The sequence below is a fragment of the Bombus flavifrons genome, chromosome 8, assembly GCF_040668555.2.
Source record: "Bombus flavifrons isolate JBK064 chromosome 8, iyBomFlav1_principal, whole genome shotgun sequence".
In the NCBI taxonomy this organism is placed as follows: domain Eukaryota; kingdom Metazoa; phylum Arthropoda; class Insecta; order Hymenoptera; family Apidae; genus Bombus; species Bombus flavifrons.
Window position 1 is genome coordinate 6,762,864 of NC_138449.1, and position 19,205 is coordinate 6,782,068.

Genomic DNA, 19,205 nt, shown 5'->3' on the forward strand with positions numbered 1-19,205 from the left:
TCAAAAACATATCTTTCCCCTAGAAAAGTACTTCTCATGCTTGAATTATTTGGACACGTGTTTCTAATTTATGCATAAATATAAAACAATTAAATTTTCCATTAGCATTTAGCATCAAATTGGATTGCTATATTTCTTATTCATAAATTCAAATATTTTGTCAACAAATTTAAACATAAGACTTTTGAAATGTTGAATAGCCATTAATATTGTATAGGGACATGTCGGACTTTAGTACTTTTAAGTAGGGGTAGTTTACTTACAACTAGAAATACTAATTGTTATAAACAGTTATAAATAATTGAAATATTTATTTATAAAAATCTAATTTTACATAATGTAAATGTTGTTTTATAAGATCTTCTTGGCTTGTGAATGGCACAATAATATTTAAGTCCACTGCTGACCTAAAATACATATATACATTGTAAAAGCTGATAATATAATAATATCGGCACCGGTACGAAAAAGATATACAATATTCATATTTATACTGCTTTCATTAGCAATATTAATGTATTTTTTTAAATATATGTAATATCTATATTATATTACTTATTGAACGTAATAGCATTATATTATCTTCTATAATAAAATTATTACATAAACGTATTTCTGGTAATGAAAACTTACAAATCAGAACACAGCAAGTTTAAATCCTGAGGTATAAAGTATCTCATATGCTGAGACAAATCAACAAAAGGATCATTATCGTTTTCAAAATTGTCAAATTCTTTTAATCTGCAAAATATAAAAAGGTAATATAAATGCTACTTTTATTTAAATAAAAGTAGTAACTATAAAATTTGTACTAACCGTACAATAAAATGTTTAGGCTCATGTAATGTCGATTTTCCGATATTACGTTTAGATAAATTAAATACTGTAGGAAATACTACGTCACGGAAATCGCCAATATTTATGAAACTATACTGTTCTAAATTTTTAAGAGATAAACTATTGTTAAATCTTTGTGTGATTAATGCACGCATTATTGGAGTATCTACCCAAACAACGCGGCATTCTTTATGGAGCATTTCTGCAAACCAATCAAAAGCACCGACCTCGGCCACATAATTCCATTCCATGCCATCATACCAATCGTGTACCTGTAAGGTATATAGATATTACAATTAATCAATGTTACATTGTAATAGAAAATCACATCTTCAATTGTAGTAAATTATATCTTTGTAGTCTTTCTTAAACTGTATATTATTGTAAATAACTTACAACACACCGGCAAACATGGCTAAGTAGTCCGCGAAAATCTGCCATCAATGCCATAAACGATTCAGAACCCTTAGGATATAGCAATATAATATCTGTATTTTTAACATTGGCGTCTTCAAATTTTTCTTCTTTTTTATATTTAGTTTCATTAGTTTTAAGAACATTTCCATTGAAAATATTTCTATGAAAGCTTTTTCCTTGCATACTATAAATATGTATGATATAGATGAGATACATAATTCCAATAATTGTAAATATAGTTAATGTAATAATAGTAATTGGCAGGTACGAATAAGAAGTTGTATCAAAATTAATTTTAGTTGGTACACCAAAAGTTGAAATAGTAATATCTTGACAACCTGTAAATAAAACATCCATTATATTTTACTACACAGCAATAAAAAAGTTATTATACATCTAAATTCAAACTGGGAAATATTGACTATCTTAAGCAACAAATTAAGAAAGATATATGAACATAATAATATCAGTTTACTTACTTTGGTACCAAGAACATATGTCAGGTGGTTCCCATAAAGTGTATTCTTGACATCTTATATCACGATATAAAAATATTGAAACACAATAATTTACCTTTTGTGAAATTTCAGTTTGAAATGTCAAATTTCTATTATATATTTCATTTGTTAACTAATAATGAAATAACAAATTTTAATTACATAACAGGATATTAGAGTATAACTGAGAAATATCAAACATAAGACTTACCAAAGTTGTATTAAAGGTATCATTTTTATCTCCTAAATAACTGTCCTAAAAATGATATATAAATTTTATAAAAATTTAGTTTACTTACATTATCAAATTATAACTTAACATATACACAGGAGTCTAAATATTTCACAATAATATGAAACATCATCAATCTATATATTATGTATTATTAAAATTTTACCAAAACATCGTAGCTCCAAACAGCATTAGGAAATTCTTTCTTATTAAAAGGACAGCTTTCATTTCCAGATGAATCATACCAAAGTTTTCCCAACCTTATTACTCCAGCTGTAACCATAGGTTTATAAAGGAGTACCTCAAGAAGTCCCATTTTTCTAAATTTATTAAATTTTCAAAATTTAAATAAAATTCTAATATTTAAGAAAATATGACATAAAAGTATTATATAACTATTTTCTTAATAGATATTGTACAAATTAATCAATCTATACTTCACAATATAAACTTACTTATCAATATTATAGTCATATGTACATTCAAATATTGGTGTCATGATTTCTGTTCGTTTATATTTAGTTTTTATAAATTTATTACGTTTTAACATCTTTACATCCTTATCAAAGGAAAATTGAACAGAATAACATGCAGTAAATATATATGGAACAAAAATTCCAATAGTGTTCTAAAAAAACAAAGAATAGATGTTAAATCTTCCAACAAATTATTCATTTTATACAATGTCAAAATTAAAAGTTATTACCTGATACTGTTTATCTGAAACAAACCATATGGTACTCCTAGTATGAGTTTCACTTCCATAAGAGTTGTGAAACTTATAATTCACACAATTTTCTTCACTAGTTGATGCATTAGTTAACAAAGTTAATACATATTTACATATACTTTTTGGTGGTTTAAGATTAATCTGTATAATAGCTGTGAAACATTAAATATGATATAAAAATTTTATAATGTAACATAAATAGATTTTATTTATACTTAAAATGTTATTATTATTATATATATATACTTTAGTCTAATTATTTTTTCTGAAAATCTAGATATAAATATATATTATTATTTACCAGGAGATTCAGAAGCTTCATTTTTATTTTCTATTATTGAAAAATTAACATCAGTGGAAATATCTTTGCTTGTACAATATTTTATAGATGAGATATTATTATTCAAGTTATTTGTTAATATTTTACAACCATCGGCATCACAGATATACTGTAAGTAAAAAATTTTTTTAATAAAATAAAGTAAATATATGGCTCTATTTTTACAAGCGATATTGATAAATGGGTGATGAATATACAGGCATAAAAATAAATATCAAATATTACATTTAATTACTTATTGTACCTATACTTACTTTACGTTCATTTGTGTATGGAAAAGATGAATATGTAACTGCAATCAGGAACGCAGTTATCATATAACCTTTAAGCATAACTGAACTATGCTTTTACAGAATCTATATCGTATTCAAAATTTGTATACTTTATAATCGAATTTTTAAATTTCCCATGAATTTTTTGTGTTTATTTAGAAAAAATGATTCTCACAATCTTTCCAATTAAAAAAATTGACACACATTATCTCCGACTGTTGATACTATTTTAATACGTATTTTTAAATGGAACATACTTATTCAATGTCACATCCATGTGTGTAACAGAAAAATGTTGTAACGGAGTAGCGATAACAATCTTTAAAAATAAAGCGAATTTGCTTGTATGTGTATGCGCGTGTATGTATACACATGCGCGTTGCTCAAGCAGCGCCTTTTAAATTCGGTATCTATACATACATATAGTGATTAAGATATTGGTTACAAAAAATAATATCTAAACTGTTAATATTTGGAAAAATATAAGAAATTTACAAAGAAAAAAATATAAGAAAGTTATAAAAGAATTGTAGACAAACTTACCTATTCTTAAAAGTTACAATGCATATAATCAAGAGAGGAGAAAATACAGAAGAGAAACAAAAAGAAAAGTATTTAAAGTATTTGTAGAACTCGTAATCGTTATTTTAATTTTTCAGCAATTTTACTGATTTTTATAAACGATTATTACATATATTTTGATTTTTTCGCAATGCAAATTAATTTTATATAAGTAAAGTATATATAAAAGTCAAATTATAATGTGAAGTAAATGAGTTAGAAGCACATTAAATTCCGATATACAGTCGTATCTCACTTCACCATACCATATATCTATATGTACGTAAGCGTGCGTATCTGACAACGCAGTTGTCTTGAAATTATATACATTTACTAATACTCGTGGTCATAATTCTTAATAAATATTACATAATTGTATTTTTATATGTAATAAACATTTGTTTATTACACAAAGCGAAATAGTAATATTATCCAAAAAGTTACAACTTGAAGAATTTAAAAAGCATGCTTCAGTTGTATGCTCTATAGTCATTTGTTTTTTTTTTAGGATGAATAATAACGCGATAAACTTATAAAACTTATAGAATGTACGAAGTGATCAAAAAACAAATTATTGCAAACAGAATTATCTGTATATACCTTTCACAGCCTATCTTACTGCAAATTAATTTTTAGTTCTTTTTAAAAAACGACATGTCGATACTGCTGAGCAAACAAACCTGTTATTACTCATTTATGCATGAAGTATAGCATTAATATCCTGTTAGTAAAACTTACATACTACAATAAAAATGATAGAAAACGAGAGGTTTTAATACTAACAAGAAGGATATTTACCGAACATAACTACGTTTTAAAATCGAGCTAAACCCTCATTCGCATTATTAGAATCGTTCGGCGAACGATTCCAGACATATTCTTTTAATACAGGTTCACAGAAAACCTGCATTGCGTAAGAAAGTCTTTTGTCAGATTTAAAAACTTCTTCTTACGAGGAAATAAATCCTATTTGATCTGTACTACATACGAAGAATTATTAAACATTCTTAAGCTAGCAATATAAACCGTTTCCTTGATTTTCGATTACATATTTCTGTAAATACTGCGCAGCTTTCTCACTTAAACCAAGATTAGGTAAGTCTTTTTCAAATTGTTCGATCGTTCCAGCACCAGCAATGTAACCATTCAATTTAGCAGCTAAAGGTGAATTTCGAAGAACCTCGTCGCTGGTGAGACCAGTAGTTTCGATTAACCATGGATGATTTCGAAGTCGATACTTTTGATGATAACTGAAAAAAATAAAAACGAATCAATCATTTAAAAATATTGAAAATCACTTATTTAAATATTTTAATTCGTTGTGGACGAATCTAAAATTTTTAAGTAAATATGAACGATATATATCTAGCCTAATAAAAATCAACGTAAAAGATCAAATCAAATAATATTACATCATTAATAGATGGAACTTTTTCTCTTTTTCTATCATATAACAATGTTAATTAAAATAATGTATCGATCCAAAATCATTTCCTTTTGTACTTCTCTACGAGAAAGATTGTTATAGTTATAATGCATAATTCTTACTCCTCAGCCGGGTAGAACTTTTCGAATTTTCTTATCTCGGTGAGAATTAGATTTGTACGCTTCCGCTGTTCTTGTTCACGTGACTTTTCAGCTAGCAACTTTTGTTCTTCATCATGATACAAGACCAGTGACATATACTGGAACCAATAGCAAAAAATAATCATCTTCTATACTTATAATAAAAATCATTATACACATTTACCTGTCTCTTGATCTTTGTAGTGAGACCATATTCATGATTCTGCCAAAATAAAGCGAGTAATTGTGTATATGATATTACGTCTGGATTATATTCGATATCGACGACTTCCGTATGATCTCCTCTGTAAACGAGAATAGAATAGATTACGGTATTACAGATCATAAATACATTACAGAGGTATTATCTGATATATAGCGATTAATAAATTTGTTATAAAAAAGAAACATGTAGAAGGTATTAATATTTGTACTAGGAAAATTAATAAAAATATATGTATGTAAGTGATATTTTGTAGATAATTATCTTTATTGTATATTTTTAAAAAATGATATTAGATAAACTATTGTTCAAGAACAAATTTTGCACATACCTAAAAAAAAAAAGTTTTAGACATACTTAGTTATTCTTAGAGAAAGAAAATGTAAATAGTATAAGAACATACATATTTCTATAGATTGGTGATTCCTTTTGTCCTCCGGCATAGCCAACGCAAGTCCTAATTACACCGGGTAAAACGCCAAAAAGACAATCGCCAGCCCAAAAGCATCCCATTCCGAATGTTGCACGTTTTGCTTGGATTTCTTTGAATTGTCCTGGCATCTTGTTCGACTGTCGTCATCGACACGTGCCAAATCACGTAGAAGGTCATAAAAGAGAGTACTTGATACAATTACAAAAATGCTAACTGAAATTGATTATGCTAGATTATGATATCAACGCAAGGGATATAAGCGAAAATGATTCGATTCACGTGCCGTAATGATGTTTTGATTTGATCCGATAAAGAAACCTGAAACCTGCTAAGTAATGGTTAAGCTGAGGATGACTAGTGACAGAATAGTATTAGTTTTCTAGCGAAGATTTTATCAAACAAAATCATTTTTCTTTTATGTAAAGCACAAAAATTCTTAATTCTTTCTCGATATTAGTAGAATTTTAGAATTTTAAACATTGGAAATGTTTTTAACGGGTGTTAGTGTTAGACCTAATAAAATGCTTATGAATATGAGTAAAATTAATTGTAAGTATTTTAGTATCGACACCTGTTTGGAGATTTCGTTTGTTTAAAAAATTATTTTGCCATATATTGACCTTGTATCTTTATGCTTAGAAACAGTCCTTTTTTACGACACCCGTTGTGTATAAATTACGGATCTGATGCTTGTATCAGATGCGTGTACAAAAAAAGCGTGAAGAAATTATACAGGGTGAACCACATAACTTGATCACCTTCATCGTTTCCGTTAATGAAATTACTTTGAAATGTATTACTCTGTAATAACATACTTTAAAATCCAAAATTCTTTTCAATATTTAAACACGCAATACTACTATTTTTTCTTACGATAAAATTTACATTAATTAATTTGTTTAATTTTATTTTCGAATGTATGCAAAAATGAATATATTTTCGAATCCTGTAACTATTTCAATATATCAGAATTAGAAGTATAAAAATAGAGTACATACTTGAAAATATATTGATGTATCTTACAAGATGCTTAAAATGCTATTCATTGACTTCAATATACTTGAATCTATTGTAGTTTGATCTCATGAACACGGTAACATGTAATCAAAGATGGATCTATTGTGTGATTATGTACCATCATTAAATATTATTCACCACCAAAAAATTTTTTTAAATCTTACTATTTCATAAAAAAGGAAAATTATGTAAATGGTAAATTAGAACTTCCTACTTTTTCAATTATTTAAGGAAATATTTTTGGAACTGTTTTACTTTCCATCAATATATAATCAAACAAAAATACCTATAGAAACAAAGTTCTGAAAATTAGCCAAGTTATGTGACTTTTTGAAATAAAGAATCAAGCATAAACTAATATATAACAGCTTGTCTATACGTGACAAGCAGTTCAGATGGTTTAGTTACATGATTTGATTAACAAATTGAAATTTATGACATAACTTTTATTGATGACAGATTAAAAAGATTAATAAAAATAATCAAAGTTTGTCAAAATAATAAAATATTGTTAATCATAAAAAAGTAATTCAATTTGCTGACTTATTTACTTTTTTAATTACTGAATTTTCTGTTTTAATTATTATTTTCTATTCTAATATTTATTAACAAAATTTACTTTTTGAAAAATTCATGTGATATTTTAAGCAGTATCAATATGTAACATCTTTTCTGTTTAGTAGAAGTGTTATAAAAATACATTAAAGTTAAAATAAGCTAATTTTAAATGATATTAAAAAAATTATTTACCTTATTTTACGATAAAACGTAAATGTAAACGGGAAAATAAAAATTCACTCCAAATTCAACGAACGATACACCGCTGATGACTGAAAAGAACAAGTAACTACCGCGTGCTTCAGCAGCTCTACTTTTTATCACAGTATCCCTCCTCTTTCTCTTTTCCCCACTCTTCAATACGAACTACCACCACTCTTTTCTCGGAATACATATTTTGTTAGTAAGTAGCTCTTCTTTAAATCTCAATTCAATTTTCAATTTTAATAATCCGATATTGCTGCCTTAGCATTTCTGCTTACATTTTCTACTATTGTGTTGGTTATTTAGTACCAACAAGTTTATACAAAAATTGCATTTGTGACGCCACAGAGTATGTACATATATATTTCCTAACGGTAAAGACTGGTAAAGGTTATTCGTATATTTTATTATAATTTTAATGTTTAAATGGTGCTGTGCATTTCATACATACATAAAATTTACAAATTGTGTAGTAAAATATCTGTAAGTATTTCTTTACAAATCGGATACATATAATCATTAGCCTAAAACTAAAAGGTGCGTGTTTTAAAATACCGGATCAAAGAACGTGGCTAAAAATATCGATATTAACCTCACTTGCGAGAGATACTGTGCCATTAATCGATGTCAAATCTCATTGTATATAGGGTATGTGTTAATTGTCAATTTAACTGGAGTTCAGTAAGTTATTCGCCTGAGTTGCATCAGAAAATTGAAGCCACATGTGTCCGTTACATTAGATAACAATTGCTGGACCGACTGATGTAATTATTGTACCCTGCACACTAAGCTCAGTAGCTCGTCATCCACAGCTTCGATCATGCAGAGAGGTTATTATCGCGTCTTTTATTTCCTGTGTATATGATGTTTGCAGTGATACATAATATCTGATATAATTTATTCATTTACAAATGTTTATTGAAACATGGCAGTATTGGGAAGTTTGGCATTTTCATAATGTCAAATATAGTACAGACACATAGGTTGGGCATGCATCATTCCACAATCGTCAAAAAGTCGGATTTAACAATATAATAAATCTAATCAAAGATAACTTGATTGAAAAATATAGTAAAATAGTGCAAATTAATGATGACATACCAAATAGCGATAGTTGATTGCGATGAAACTCCTGCGTAGTAAGAGGGTTAAATTTGGTGTCACCATCTTTGATAGAAATATCTATTGATAAGTGGTCCAAAAGAAGAATCATTCATTCATTAATATTGTTAAAGACAATAGTCGAAGTTAAATTGTTTTGCAACAATTGAATTGGAATCTTTGCAACTTTGTTCGAATATTTGTTCACTTCAATAAAATGTAAATGTTTCATGCGATTAGAAATATTGATTTGAAAAATATTTAACGTAATGAAAATGCAATTGATTTTATGCATTTATACTTATGTCTTTCTTCGTAGCTTTCGTTAAGCTAGGTCTTCCTTGAAAATTTAATCAGCTTCGATTAACGTGAGCACGTGATTACCACGTTCAACGATGGAGGATGTCAGGGACATTTCCAAATATATTTAAAATGAAAGATGATATTTTACCGTGCATAGAATTAATTTATTAAGTTGGTATAATATAGAAACATTATGTAATTATAGTAAAAATGTCTGTTTCATTCTTTACTGATTCATACATGAGTATATTTATTACATATGAAAATAATAAAAGTGTGAATGAAATATGAATGTAATCAAAATTCAATTTCCATTTCGTAAATCTGATGATTAAAGAAATGCATATATAAAATTTGTATAAATGGAAAAAGTACGGAAATTAATATATGTCGGAGATGAAAGGACATCGGGACCTTTTTTTAGAATGTTCGGAAAAACCTACTACCCTAATCCAGATGTTTACGACAACGACATTTAAACAATAAACGAAGAAATAGTTATACGGGCACTTGACGATGGGTTTGGGCTCGAGGTGACATGATGAGTCACCGAACGTACCCACGGTCACGGGAGGGGCGTGTAATAACAGAAGTAGGAAATAGTTGTGCAGCTCTCCTCAAAAACAGAGATTGACCCGAGGAGTGGGAAAAGGAATATATAAGGGCAGTTCATGCAGATAAGTTTGACTTGTACGTGGAGTTATACGTGTATCACATTGCATTCGTCATCCCGTGGGCCGTGGATTCGTTATCGAACCTGAATTCGTTGTCATCAACATCTCGACCATCCTATCGCCGCTATTACTTATAGCCTCCTGTAGTGCCCATATTTGTACTAATAAACATCAGCTATATCCGCGATGGTAAATTTGAGTGAAGGTTCATCGAACGCCCAAAATTTCAACCTTAATCCGACATATAAATAATGTTAGGATGTAAATTCTCATTGAAATGTAAAAATATGCAATGCGTATTTATAGGATGTGAAATTAATGTTGATTGAATATCATATAATTCAAGATATATTTCTAAGAAAAAATACAGGATATATACTATTGCGGAATAACGGCACACATCAAAATTTACAAATAAAAGTATTCGTAGAAATATGTATATCTAAATGAATATAAAAAATATTGTTTATAATTAGCATTTTTATAAAAAACACGAGAAATATCTACGATATACGATATCATACATAGTAGCCGCAAAAATGAGTTCTTGCGCAATATACAATTCAATAATTATTGTTTGAAATATACATTATTTTTACGCTGTAATAAATAAAATTCTGTACATATTCGAAACTTAACTATAAATTTAGTTAATTGTATCGCAGTTACTTAAATATTCGCTTAAGTACAATACAGATTAGAAATCTATACGATCCCGTTATCTCGAATTTGTAAGCGCATCATCTGTTCAAGACCCCACGCGATTTCCTTTCAAAATCGTACGCGAACAGCTTATAAAATTAATCAAGGTCTAAGAAACTATTAGACAGTACTTAAAATACAAGATCGAAACAGATGTTAGTTTGCACCATATCTAAATAAAAGAATCTCGTTTGGTACAATTATCTACGGTTTTCTATGGAAGAGATACATAGATTTATAAGTACATGTTGACGAAGGTACTAAAGTTGCGGGGAACAAGAATAAAATGGAATTAAATGATTTTTAAAGAAGGTGATGAGTAGACTGCGGATTTTTATATTTTTATAGTTACACTTAAAGAAATTGAATTTAAATAGAAATCTGTTTCATTTATCACATATTATAATAAATACTCTACTTTGGATATTTTATGTTTTTGCATATTATATGCATTGTGTGCATTTTTGTACTTTTAGATTTTACAAAAATGCATAAAAATTCGCAATCTAGGTAGTGGTAAGAAAGAAAGTAATTAAAAATAATTACATGACAGTACAGCAACTTTTTTCAGAATGATTATCACCGACAATGTCGCTGGTATTTCCGGTGAATCTCTGAAAATCCCTGCCAGTGTTGAGTTCAGAATTGGAGATAGGCGACCCGGGAATACCATTTCCATTAGCATCTATTGATCCAGCGGATATATGCCGATTTTGTGCCCTTTGTTTCTTCAAATCCGATAATGATTTGACAAAAACTACCGAGACGTGTATGTTGATCTTGCCGTTGGTGTCGCTGTCTGACGCGTAGATCGGCTGCTGATTACTGATCGGCGAGTCGGGCCCTGTCACTATCGAGGCAAACATGTAAATCCAATGCTATTTCTTGTTCCTTCTGGTTCACGTGAAATTTGCTTTCCTTCCCTCTCATCCCATTCCACCTTGTATTACCCTCCACCTAATTCCCCTTTTTATACACTGAAATAGCACTTCAAAAGAAACTATACTAGTATGAAAATTAGCAGCCATGCGCTAAGCGGTACATGCTTCAGCAATAAGCATTAGAAACATTGCATGACGGAGCACCAGAAACATGTTCTCTTTATTCTACATAAAAACACCTTTATCCTTCGTCTCCTACCTTCTATCGTATTTATTATCATGTTCTCAGACTTCTTTTTTAGGAGAAAGAAGAAAATTTTTAACAACATATCGGTTTCTTCTTTACCCCGATAAAAAGTGGATAATAAGTTACTTTTGTTTATTAGTTTATCACGTTGTAAACTAAATCTTTAGGTTTTAAAATATGAATGCATTTATACAAATTTTTGTATTATAAAACACAAAAGATTTAGTTTACAATTTAATATTCGTATGCATTAAACATAATATTTGTATACAGAAATATGTATGTACATACAAAGCAAATAATAGTTGAATTCTCTGGAACACTAAAATGACTTAATATTTTTCTAGACATATGAATTAACGCTATTTTTAGCTGTGTCAATGTCCAAACATATCTTTTATTATAATAAAGTAATAAGATTTGTCAAATCAATCATTTTTTAACTAATTCCTTGATTTATGCAATAAAATTTATTAAAATATAATAGTATGCAATATAAATATTACAATAACATCATAAATTTTATTATTTTTAAAAGATAACAAGTGTGCTATATGATATTAAACATCAACATTTTATATCAACATCTTTATAGTAATAATCAACAATTTAAATATGTATCAAGATATTTAAACAAATTTTTAATTGTATAACTTTTTACTTTTAAATTAAGACAAATTTTATGCTTGTTAATGTTACATTTTATCAGTATGATTGATTTGATGTGGAATCTATTATAGACTCCTATTAGCAATAATACGAAACATAATGTCGTGACACAATTGACCTCGTAACGGCTTTATCATTTAACGATAAAACTAAAAGACGGGAAGAAACATCGCGTGAGTACGTAACTAACATTGAATGAATACAGTTAATCATTAGCAGAACTAATATGTTAGGTATGTGAGAAAGTTCTATTTCTATTTTTCTTAACATTGTTTTTTATTGTTTTATATAAGTTTTTTATGTCATTAGGCAAACATTAAATTATAGAACATGTACACGTAAAATCGTAAATATTAAAATGCTTTGTTATCAAAACAGAATCAATAAGAAGCAAACAAAACAAGAGCTATATATATATATAAATAAATAAATAAATATATATTTATTTATTTATTTATACCTATAAATAGCAGTAGCTGTCGTCTATTTGCTAAACATGACAATTTACTATTATAATGTGAGTAAATAAAGAATATGTCAGAACTTTTCACAAATCTAATATATATGTATGTATATTACAGCAAATCGATATGTTTAATGTTTTAATTCACAAACTTCCTATGATATGTAAGTATTATGTGAAAGTGCTCATTGAATATTGATTACTGATGCATTACAATATAGATTCAAGTTTAGTTAATCTGTTTGGTAAAATATGAAATACTAGTAATATTACCAAATGAAGCTACATTTGCAATACTTTATTTACTTCACAAAGTAATTTTTTGGGAAACTGTTACAGTAAAAGTCTTCATCCTACTTGTATATATGTAGAGAGAGTATTAAGTTATTTGTGTACTATGAATGTGCGTTTAAGCTTAGAACATTTTAAGTAGTAAATATAAAAACAACATTACAAGAGCTTGGTTTTTGACTGTTAAACTTATTATAATGTCTCTTCACACATAACGACCAATAAGCTTTGCCAAATGCTAACATATTATTTGCAAAAAAGTACTGAAAATTAAGCCAATGCAATTTAGCCCTTGCCACAAAAAGTTTAATTCGGGGAAATATTTTTATGCTATAAAGATATTTTAAAAAGAGAAAAACATATTATATATACACAGCACATAAAAATAATTCAACTGTTACAAGAGAAAATTTCGAACGTACAATCACGTAAGAAGTTAAAAAATAATACATCGCTGTGTTGAAAAATACGTTTAAAGAAATAAGAAAGTGATATAGAAAACTGACCTCGCAATTATTCAGGAACACGACGCAGTAGTAACAGAAAACAGAAAGGGCTGATAAATGATCAATGCTTAATACTTTTGTTAACCAATTTATAGTAAAAGTTCCAATCTTTATACTAACATAATAACGATCATTTATAATTTTTAACTGCCAGTCTTTAATTCATTTCTTTGGATTATCAAAAATTCGTTAAGGAATATTTTGCTTTGTTTTAAACATAATAAGCGCATGATAAATATAAAGTTACAATAACTATACAACGTTAACAAGGTCGAGTTATGCGACCAAACGCACAGTTTAAATGGACATGACACGTAACGTATTTCTTTTTTTGCACAAATCTTATGCATAAAACTACCATTTACCAGAGGATTCTACTTAACCATAACCAGTGCGAGTTTAACATGATTTGGAATATACCTGATTCTTTATCGACGTCCTCGTGAAGGAAAGATTCATTATCCTTCCCCTCAGGAGCTTTACGTGCAGCTGTTGGTGGTACATTAGAATCTGTTTCGCTACTTGTATTTTCTCGTACGTTGGCTTCGTTTTCCGATTGTGGAACATTCGTAGTCGAACCGCCAACGTATGTCTGAAACATAATTTCTCTGTTGTTTGATTTTAATTGTTTCTAACATTACATAATCAACAACAAATATTATTTTTCTTTGTTACCTGTTGCGCTTGTAATCTAAGACGAGCTTCTTCTTGAGCATCTTTTTTTGTAGTCAAAACTTTATCCCTTATCGAAGTTCTTCTTACGCTTTGAGTACGTGTATTTATACTTTGAGATCTACGTACCCGTCTTCCCTGTGCTTCTCGCAATCGTTTACTTTCTTGTTCTGTTTTAAGTTCTACTATCCTTTCTCTAATTTCCGGATCTTCGCAGATATCTATAAAATTAAATTTAACAATTGATTAATATTTCATATAAAAATATAATCTCCAATATTAGCAAAAATATTTTTACCAGCTGGCGTTTCATCGTGTTTATTCTTTGCATTTAGATCAGCTCCATTTTGTACTAGTAACTCAAGAACTTCCAACTAAAAAGATAAAATGAATATAGAAAATGGGTTTAATTTAAATAAGTTAGTTAATACAAAAAACGTAATTCAGATCATACATGGCCCCAGCAAGCAGCTGCATGAACTGGTTGCCATTTGTCATTATCTTCGACATCAGTTGAAACATGTTGGTCTAAAAGAAATTCAACTACCCTTAAATAACCATTTGCAGCTGCAATGTGAAGCTAAAATTGAAGAAAGAAAAAGATTATTGACAATTATTTTTTAAAATTAATGGACTTAATAAATTGGTATACATACAGGTGTAGCACCTTGATGATCTTTATATTCTAGATCACCACCTATAGAAGCTATATTTTGTAAATCTCGTAACATTTGAACTTCTATTGAAGCCCTAGTTTCATCTATTAATTCTTGAGTAACACCTCGTCTTGCCATTTCTCCTACAGTTATATAAACAAATTAAAATCAAAAGAACATTCCTGTATATTTTTTGTAATCTTGCATTTTTTAAGTAATTTTTAATTACAGATATGTATTTTAAAGATTTTTACCTTCAATGCAATCTAATGTTTTTTCATCTTCACAAATATCATAAGGCATATTACCATCAGCATTCACAGCTAATAAATTGGCACCTCTAGCAATGAGATTTTTAACTAAGTGTAAGTGGCCACAGGTAGCAGCAGCATGTAATGGTGTCCATTTTTCACTATCTTCTGCATTAACATTTGCTCCAAACTCGATTAGTAATTTCATCATTTCTTCATTGTCATCTATACAACACTGATGTAGAGCTGTCAGTCCATCTTCATTGGTTGAATCTGGATTTACTCCTTTTTTCAAGAGTCGCCTCACTAAAGCATATGCTACTTCTTAATATGCCGACTGATATACTCAGTTATATTAAAAGTAATTGCAAATAATAATATTATAAAAATTATGTCAGATTACCTTCATCAATGTCATTTCTTGCTGCAGCTTCTAATAGCATTACACTGTCACTAAAATATATGTGACGTTTGTTACTTGTATGTCTGGTTTGATGTCGTAGCCATTCTTTTTCACGTTGACGCCATACTTTCAATTGTTGGAGTCTTCTGTGACGAGCCAAATGCAATCTCTCTTGTGTTGTTAACCTTTCTACATGTACCATTTCTGCTACTAAATCTGAATGTTCCATGGCTATATTTTTGTAATTTTCACAGCTGTATTTACCTACTCAAAAGAAACAGATTATATTTTGTTTTGTATGTATTATTTAGTATTATAATGTGTTAGTATCTTCAATACACATGAAACAGAACTCTTATCGGGAAGACTATGATAAAACGGGATTTGAAGCCAACGAGATTACCTTTACACTTATAAAACCATGAATGCATTTCAAGGTATTTTAAAATTTTGTGACATACATTAGACATCATTTTGTTATAATTCAAGTTTTGCTCTTTCAGATTCAAAATCTGTGTGAAATTAACTGCTTCTTCATTCGGTATTTCATTGTGAATGATATCATACTTTTATCCAAAACTTTGTCATATTTATCAACTACTTAGGTAAGTAAATGTACATTATTTACACAAATGTTCCAAAATACTTATTTGACTCATCATATAATCAGTAACAATAAGTTAACGTTGCTTTGTAGTTTTTTCTTAAAGCAAAATATGCTTCCATCACATTTTTTTTTAAATTTATGAAAAAAATGCATTTGTACTTAATAATTCTGAAAGAGTTACTTTATGGAAATGTTTTTTACACAAACCTTACAATGTTTAAACATGATATGATGTAATCAAAGCATTAACGCAATAAAAAATTCACATAAAATTATGTTTTCTATATAAAACTAAAAAATCAATAAAACAATTAGCAACAAAATTAATGAAAAATTATAAAATTATCCGTAATTAAATTATCACAAAATAAAAATGTACAATTTAATCTTATCTTACTCTATACATGATATAGTGTAATTTTTTTATGATAAATTATATAATTAAAAGATTTCAACAGGTAACGAAAATAACATATGCAAAGGTGTTATATTGGGTGGCATTGTTTTCTCATTCTTTATTTCTTGTTTCTTATTTCAACGTATGGAAAAAACAATATATTCCTTGTATAAAAGACAAAATAGGTGAAATAGAAGAATACAGGTGAAGAGTGGGAGAAAAAAATTGAATCAGTGATGAATAAAATATCGATGGAACTGACTTAGAAACGGAAATGCGAGTGTGTATGCCATTTCATGATTGTAACTCGAGAGTTAATGCAGGTGAAAGAAATCTGTTCTAAGACTGGGGGGTGTCAAATCGCGGTATCTACTCACATCGGCAAGTGATCGCTTGCTCGTTCACTTATTCGTTCGCGATCCAGTGGAATGCGGAAGTTTACTCGTTCGTTCGTTCATTCGTTCGTCTTTTATTTCTTTTTTCGTTCGGTTCGGAAAACGGGCGAGATGAAGGTAGGAAATTTTAGTATCTTGCCAAGTTGAACTGAAAAGTGGAGCTGAATCTCGCGAGTACACGACGTAGCGGAGAGAGAGAAAGTCACCGTGTTGATTGATCAAAACGTAACATAATTTTTACGGTCTCTCTGATGCGACGATTCCACTAAATGAAATTGAACCGAAGAGGGTGGACGAACCTCTTGCTTTTAATTTCACGAAAATCACGTCGCGTTTGATCTCGTCGCGGCGCCGTGCACGCGAGGAAACGCGTACCTGTCAGTCGCCATTTTTAAACTACCTGTAGAAAACCATTCGCGCGTTCCCTTCACCGCGCGCTAACTTTGTCTTTTTTCAAATTATGTATCTCTTACGCACGACCAGTCTCTATGCGTACACACGCTATATGCTGTGTATTCATTTTATTTTCTACAGATTATGGTATATTTGTAGCACATATCGAATCAGAAGATCGTGGAACTTAGTGCTTAGCACCTTTTTGGAAATTCAAATATCGCTATTAATTTATGACATACACAATGTATGTATGTACATTGTTATCTTACCGTTCTTTCTTGGGTATAATCAAATTAATTTATTGAGTCATTGAATCTCGGAATTTAACTTATCTCAACGATTCATTAGTACATTTTTATTTGTTTAATTATGTAAGAATATCTATTAGTCGATAAATTTTGAGAAAGATTCTGTTATAATTGATGTGAATTGTATACTTATCTAACCTTTTTTCTATCTCTCATTTTTTGTGTAAGTAAATAAGGATATTACAAATTGAATTATTAAATAAAGTAAAGTAACAAAGGACAGTGTCTTCCTTATATACATAATTATTCATATTTTATTAGCACGAAGATTTTTAATAAAATGAGTAATTAGAAAATCGATTTGTTTTTCATTCATTTTAATACTCCCGCCATGAAAACAAGATCTGTAGTCATCGCGCATAAAGTATAGGATGTTATACTTTGTTTACGGTACTAGTAGAAATCTCAGTTTCACATCAGTAAAGTTAAAAGTGATATGGATTGAAAATAATTCTATGTCATTATTTTATTATTATTAATATATTTAATATATTAACAGCGGTGCTTAATAATGAAACGTAAACTTTCTTCTTCGTTGACATTGAAAGAAAGTCAACCTTCCTCGACGTTATATATGAAAGAAACAAAGCAAGGATCAAATATTCCTTTAGCTGTCGTCAGTGGATTCTTTGCAACTATCGGAAGTCTACTTGGTAAACTCGCTGGTGGTGCCGATGTGGATTCCATTGTAAGTGATGTTCTTCGCAACCATTAGTTGCATAAAGAGTATTTAATAATCTTGTGTATAAATTAAATTCCACTATTTTTATTCAAAACTAATTATGTGTTTCTTAATAAGTTCGGATTGCTGCTTAAAGGAGTACTTTTAATACTAATGATAATAAGCAACACCGTGGGCTACGCATTTTTCGTAAAAGCACTCAATGCTAGCGGATCTTCTTTACCATGTACAATAACTAGCGCCGCCACCAGTTATATCTGCTCGGTATTTTACTTATTCTTCTATCGATATATATATATATATTACGTATATATATATATATATATATATATATATATATACACTAAAACGAGAACACAAAGAAAAGTGAATGCATATTTAGATCTAATTTATTTTTTCTTAAAGGCTCTTACGGGTTCCTTGATTTTTAACGAATCAACGTCGCTTACTTGGTGGTGCGGTATATCTTTCGTTATTCTGGGTTTATTGGTCATCTCTTGTACGCAATCCAAAGACGATCATATACCTTCCCTGAAGAGATCGAAGAGCGAATAATTTCCGAAAATGATTTGGAAATCTTTTTCTGCTACTTTCTTAATATTATACTGTGTCTACATGTCATCTACATTGTAATAATATTATTATCTATTTTAGTATGTATAAATTGAATAAATAAATAAAAAATTATACTGAGACTTTGTTTAAGGGAATTGC

General features: G+C 29.0%; 4 protein-coding genes and 2 long non-coding RNA genes across 10 annotated transcripts in view; 3 read left to right on the plus strand and 3 right to left on the minus strand.

The window, feature by feature from the left end:
• Positions 1-282: 282 nt before the first annotated feature.
• On the minus strand, positions 283-4,227 carry LOC138182300 (uncharacterized). The gene is made up of 11 exons (XM_069118010.1): positions 3,308-4,227; positions 3,015-3,162; positions 2,690-2,865; positions 2,439-2,611; positions 2,150-2,303; positions 1,963-2,007; positions 1,734-1,884; positions 1,234-1,592; positions 817-1,109; positions 634-741; positions 283-407 (listed from the first exon to the last, which is right to left on the minus strand). Exons 1-11 carry the CDS (start codon positions 3,383-3,385, stop codon positions 311-313), a joined length of 1,782 nt encoding a protein of 593 aa, XP_068974111.1. The 5' UTR covers positions 3,386-4,227; the 3' UTR covers positions 283-310.
• LOC138182332 (uncharacterized) lies at positions 623-1,394 on the plus strand. The gene is made up of 2 exons (XR_011173764.1): positions 623-758; positions 953-1,394. It is a non-coding gene; the product is annotated as an uncharacterized LOC138182332 (long non-coding RNA).
• Positions 4,228-4,378: 151 nt separating the features above from the next.
• The window catches only part of MsrA (methionine sulfoxide reductase A), a 172,491-nt gene continuing 157,664 nt past the window's right edge, over positions 4,379-19,205 (minus strand). The window contains exons 1-5 of one of the 3 annotated variants that reach the window (XM_069118054.1): positions 8,989-9,390; positions 6,079-6,245; positions 5,637-5,757; positions 5,435-5,571; positions 4,379-5,136 (exon numbers count right to left, since the gene is read on the minus strand). In XM_069118054.1, the coding sequence (XP_068974155.1) occupies positions 4,899-5,136; positions 5,435-5,571; positions 5,637-5,757; positions 6,079-6,245; positions 8,989-9,054 (729 nt within the window). In that variant the 5' untranslated portion in view covers positions 9,055-9,390 and the 3' untranslated portion in view covers positions 4,379-4,898. Of the gene's footprint in view, positions 5,137-5,434; positions 5,572-5,636; positions 5,758-6,078; positions 6,262-7,875; positions 7,902-8,988; positions 9,391-19,205 lie in introns of those variants that run through there. The other 2 variants (XM_069118055.1, XM_069118056.1) reach the window with 2 other exon arrangements.
• Positions 8,084-19,186, plus strand: LOC138182326 (transmembrane protein 42). Its single transcript, XM_069118060.1, has 4 exons — positions 8,084-8,370; positions 18,309-18,497; positions 18,609-18,755; positions 18,897-19,186. The coding sequence occupies exons 1-4, from the start codon at positions 8,314-8,316 to the stop codon at positions 19,044-19,046; spliced, it is 543 nt and encodes a 180-aa protein (XP_068974161.1). The 5' UTR covers positions 8,084-8,313; the 3' UTR covers positions 19,047-19,186.
• MYPT-75D (Myosin phosphatase targeting subunit 75D) lies at positions 10,296-17,745 on the minus strand. Of its 3 annotated transcripts, none has more exons than XM_069118014.1 (9): positions 17,088-17,743; positions 15,707-15,970; positions 15,307-15,621; positions 15,053-15,195; positions 14,851-14,976; positions 14,695-14,770; positions 14,400-14,617; positions 14,145-14,316; positions 10,296-11,517 (listed from the first exon to the last, which is right to left on the minus strand). In XM_069118014.1, exons 2-9 carry the CDS (start codon positions 15,933-15,935, stop codon positions 11,210-11,212), a joined length of 1,587 nt encoding a protein of 528 aa, XP_068974115.1. In that variant the 5' UTR covers positions 15,936-15,970; positions 17,088-17,743; the 3' UTR covers positions 10,296-11,209. The 3 variants fall into 3 exon arrangements, with proteins under 3 accessions (XP_068974115.1, XP_068974116.1, XP_068974118.1); XM_069118015.1 differs by having other exon boundaries at positions 15,307-15,609; positions 17,088-17,729; XM_069118017.1 differs by lacking the exon at positions 10,296-11,517 and adding an exon at positions 12,940-13,719 and having other exon boundaries at positions 17,088-17,745.
• On the plus strand, positions 15,964-17,380 carry LOC138182331 (uncharacterized). The gene is made up of 3 exons (XR_011173763.1): positions 15,964-16,143; positions 16,210-16,311; positions 16,772-17,380. It is a non-coding gene; the product is annotated as an uncharacterized LOC138182331 (long non-coding RNA).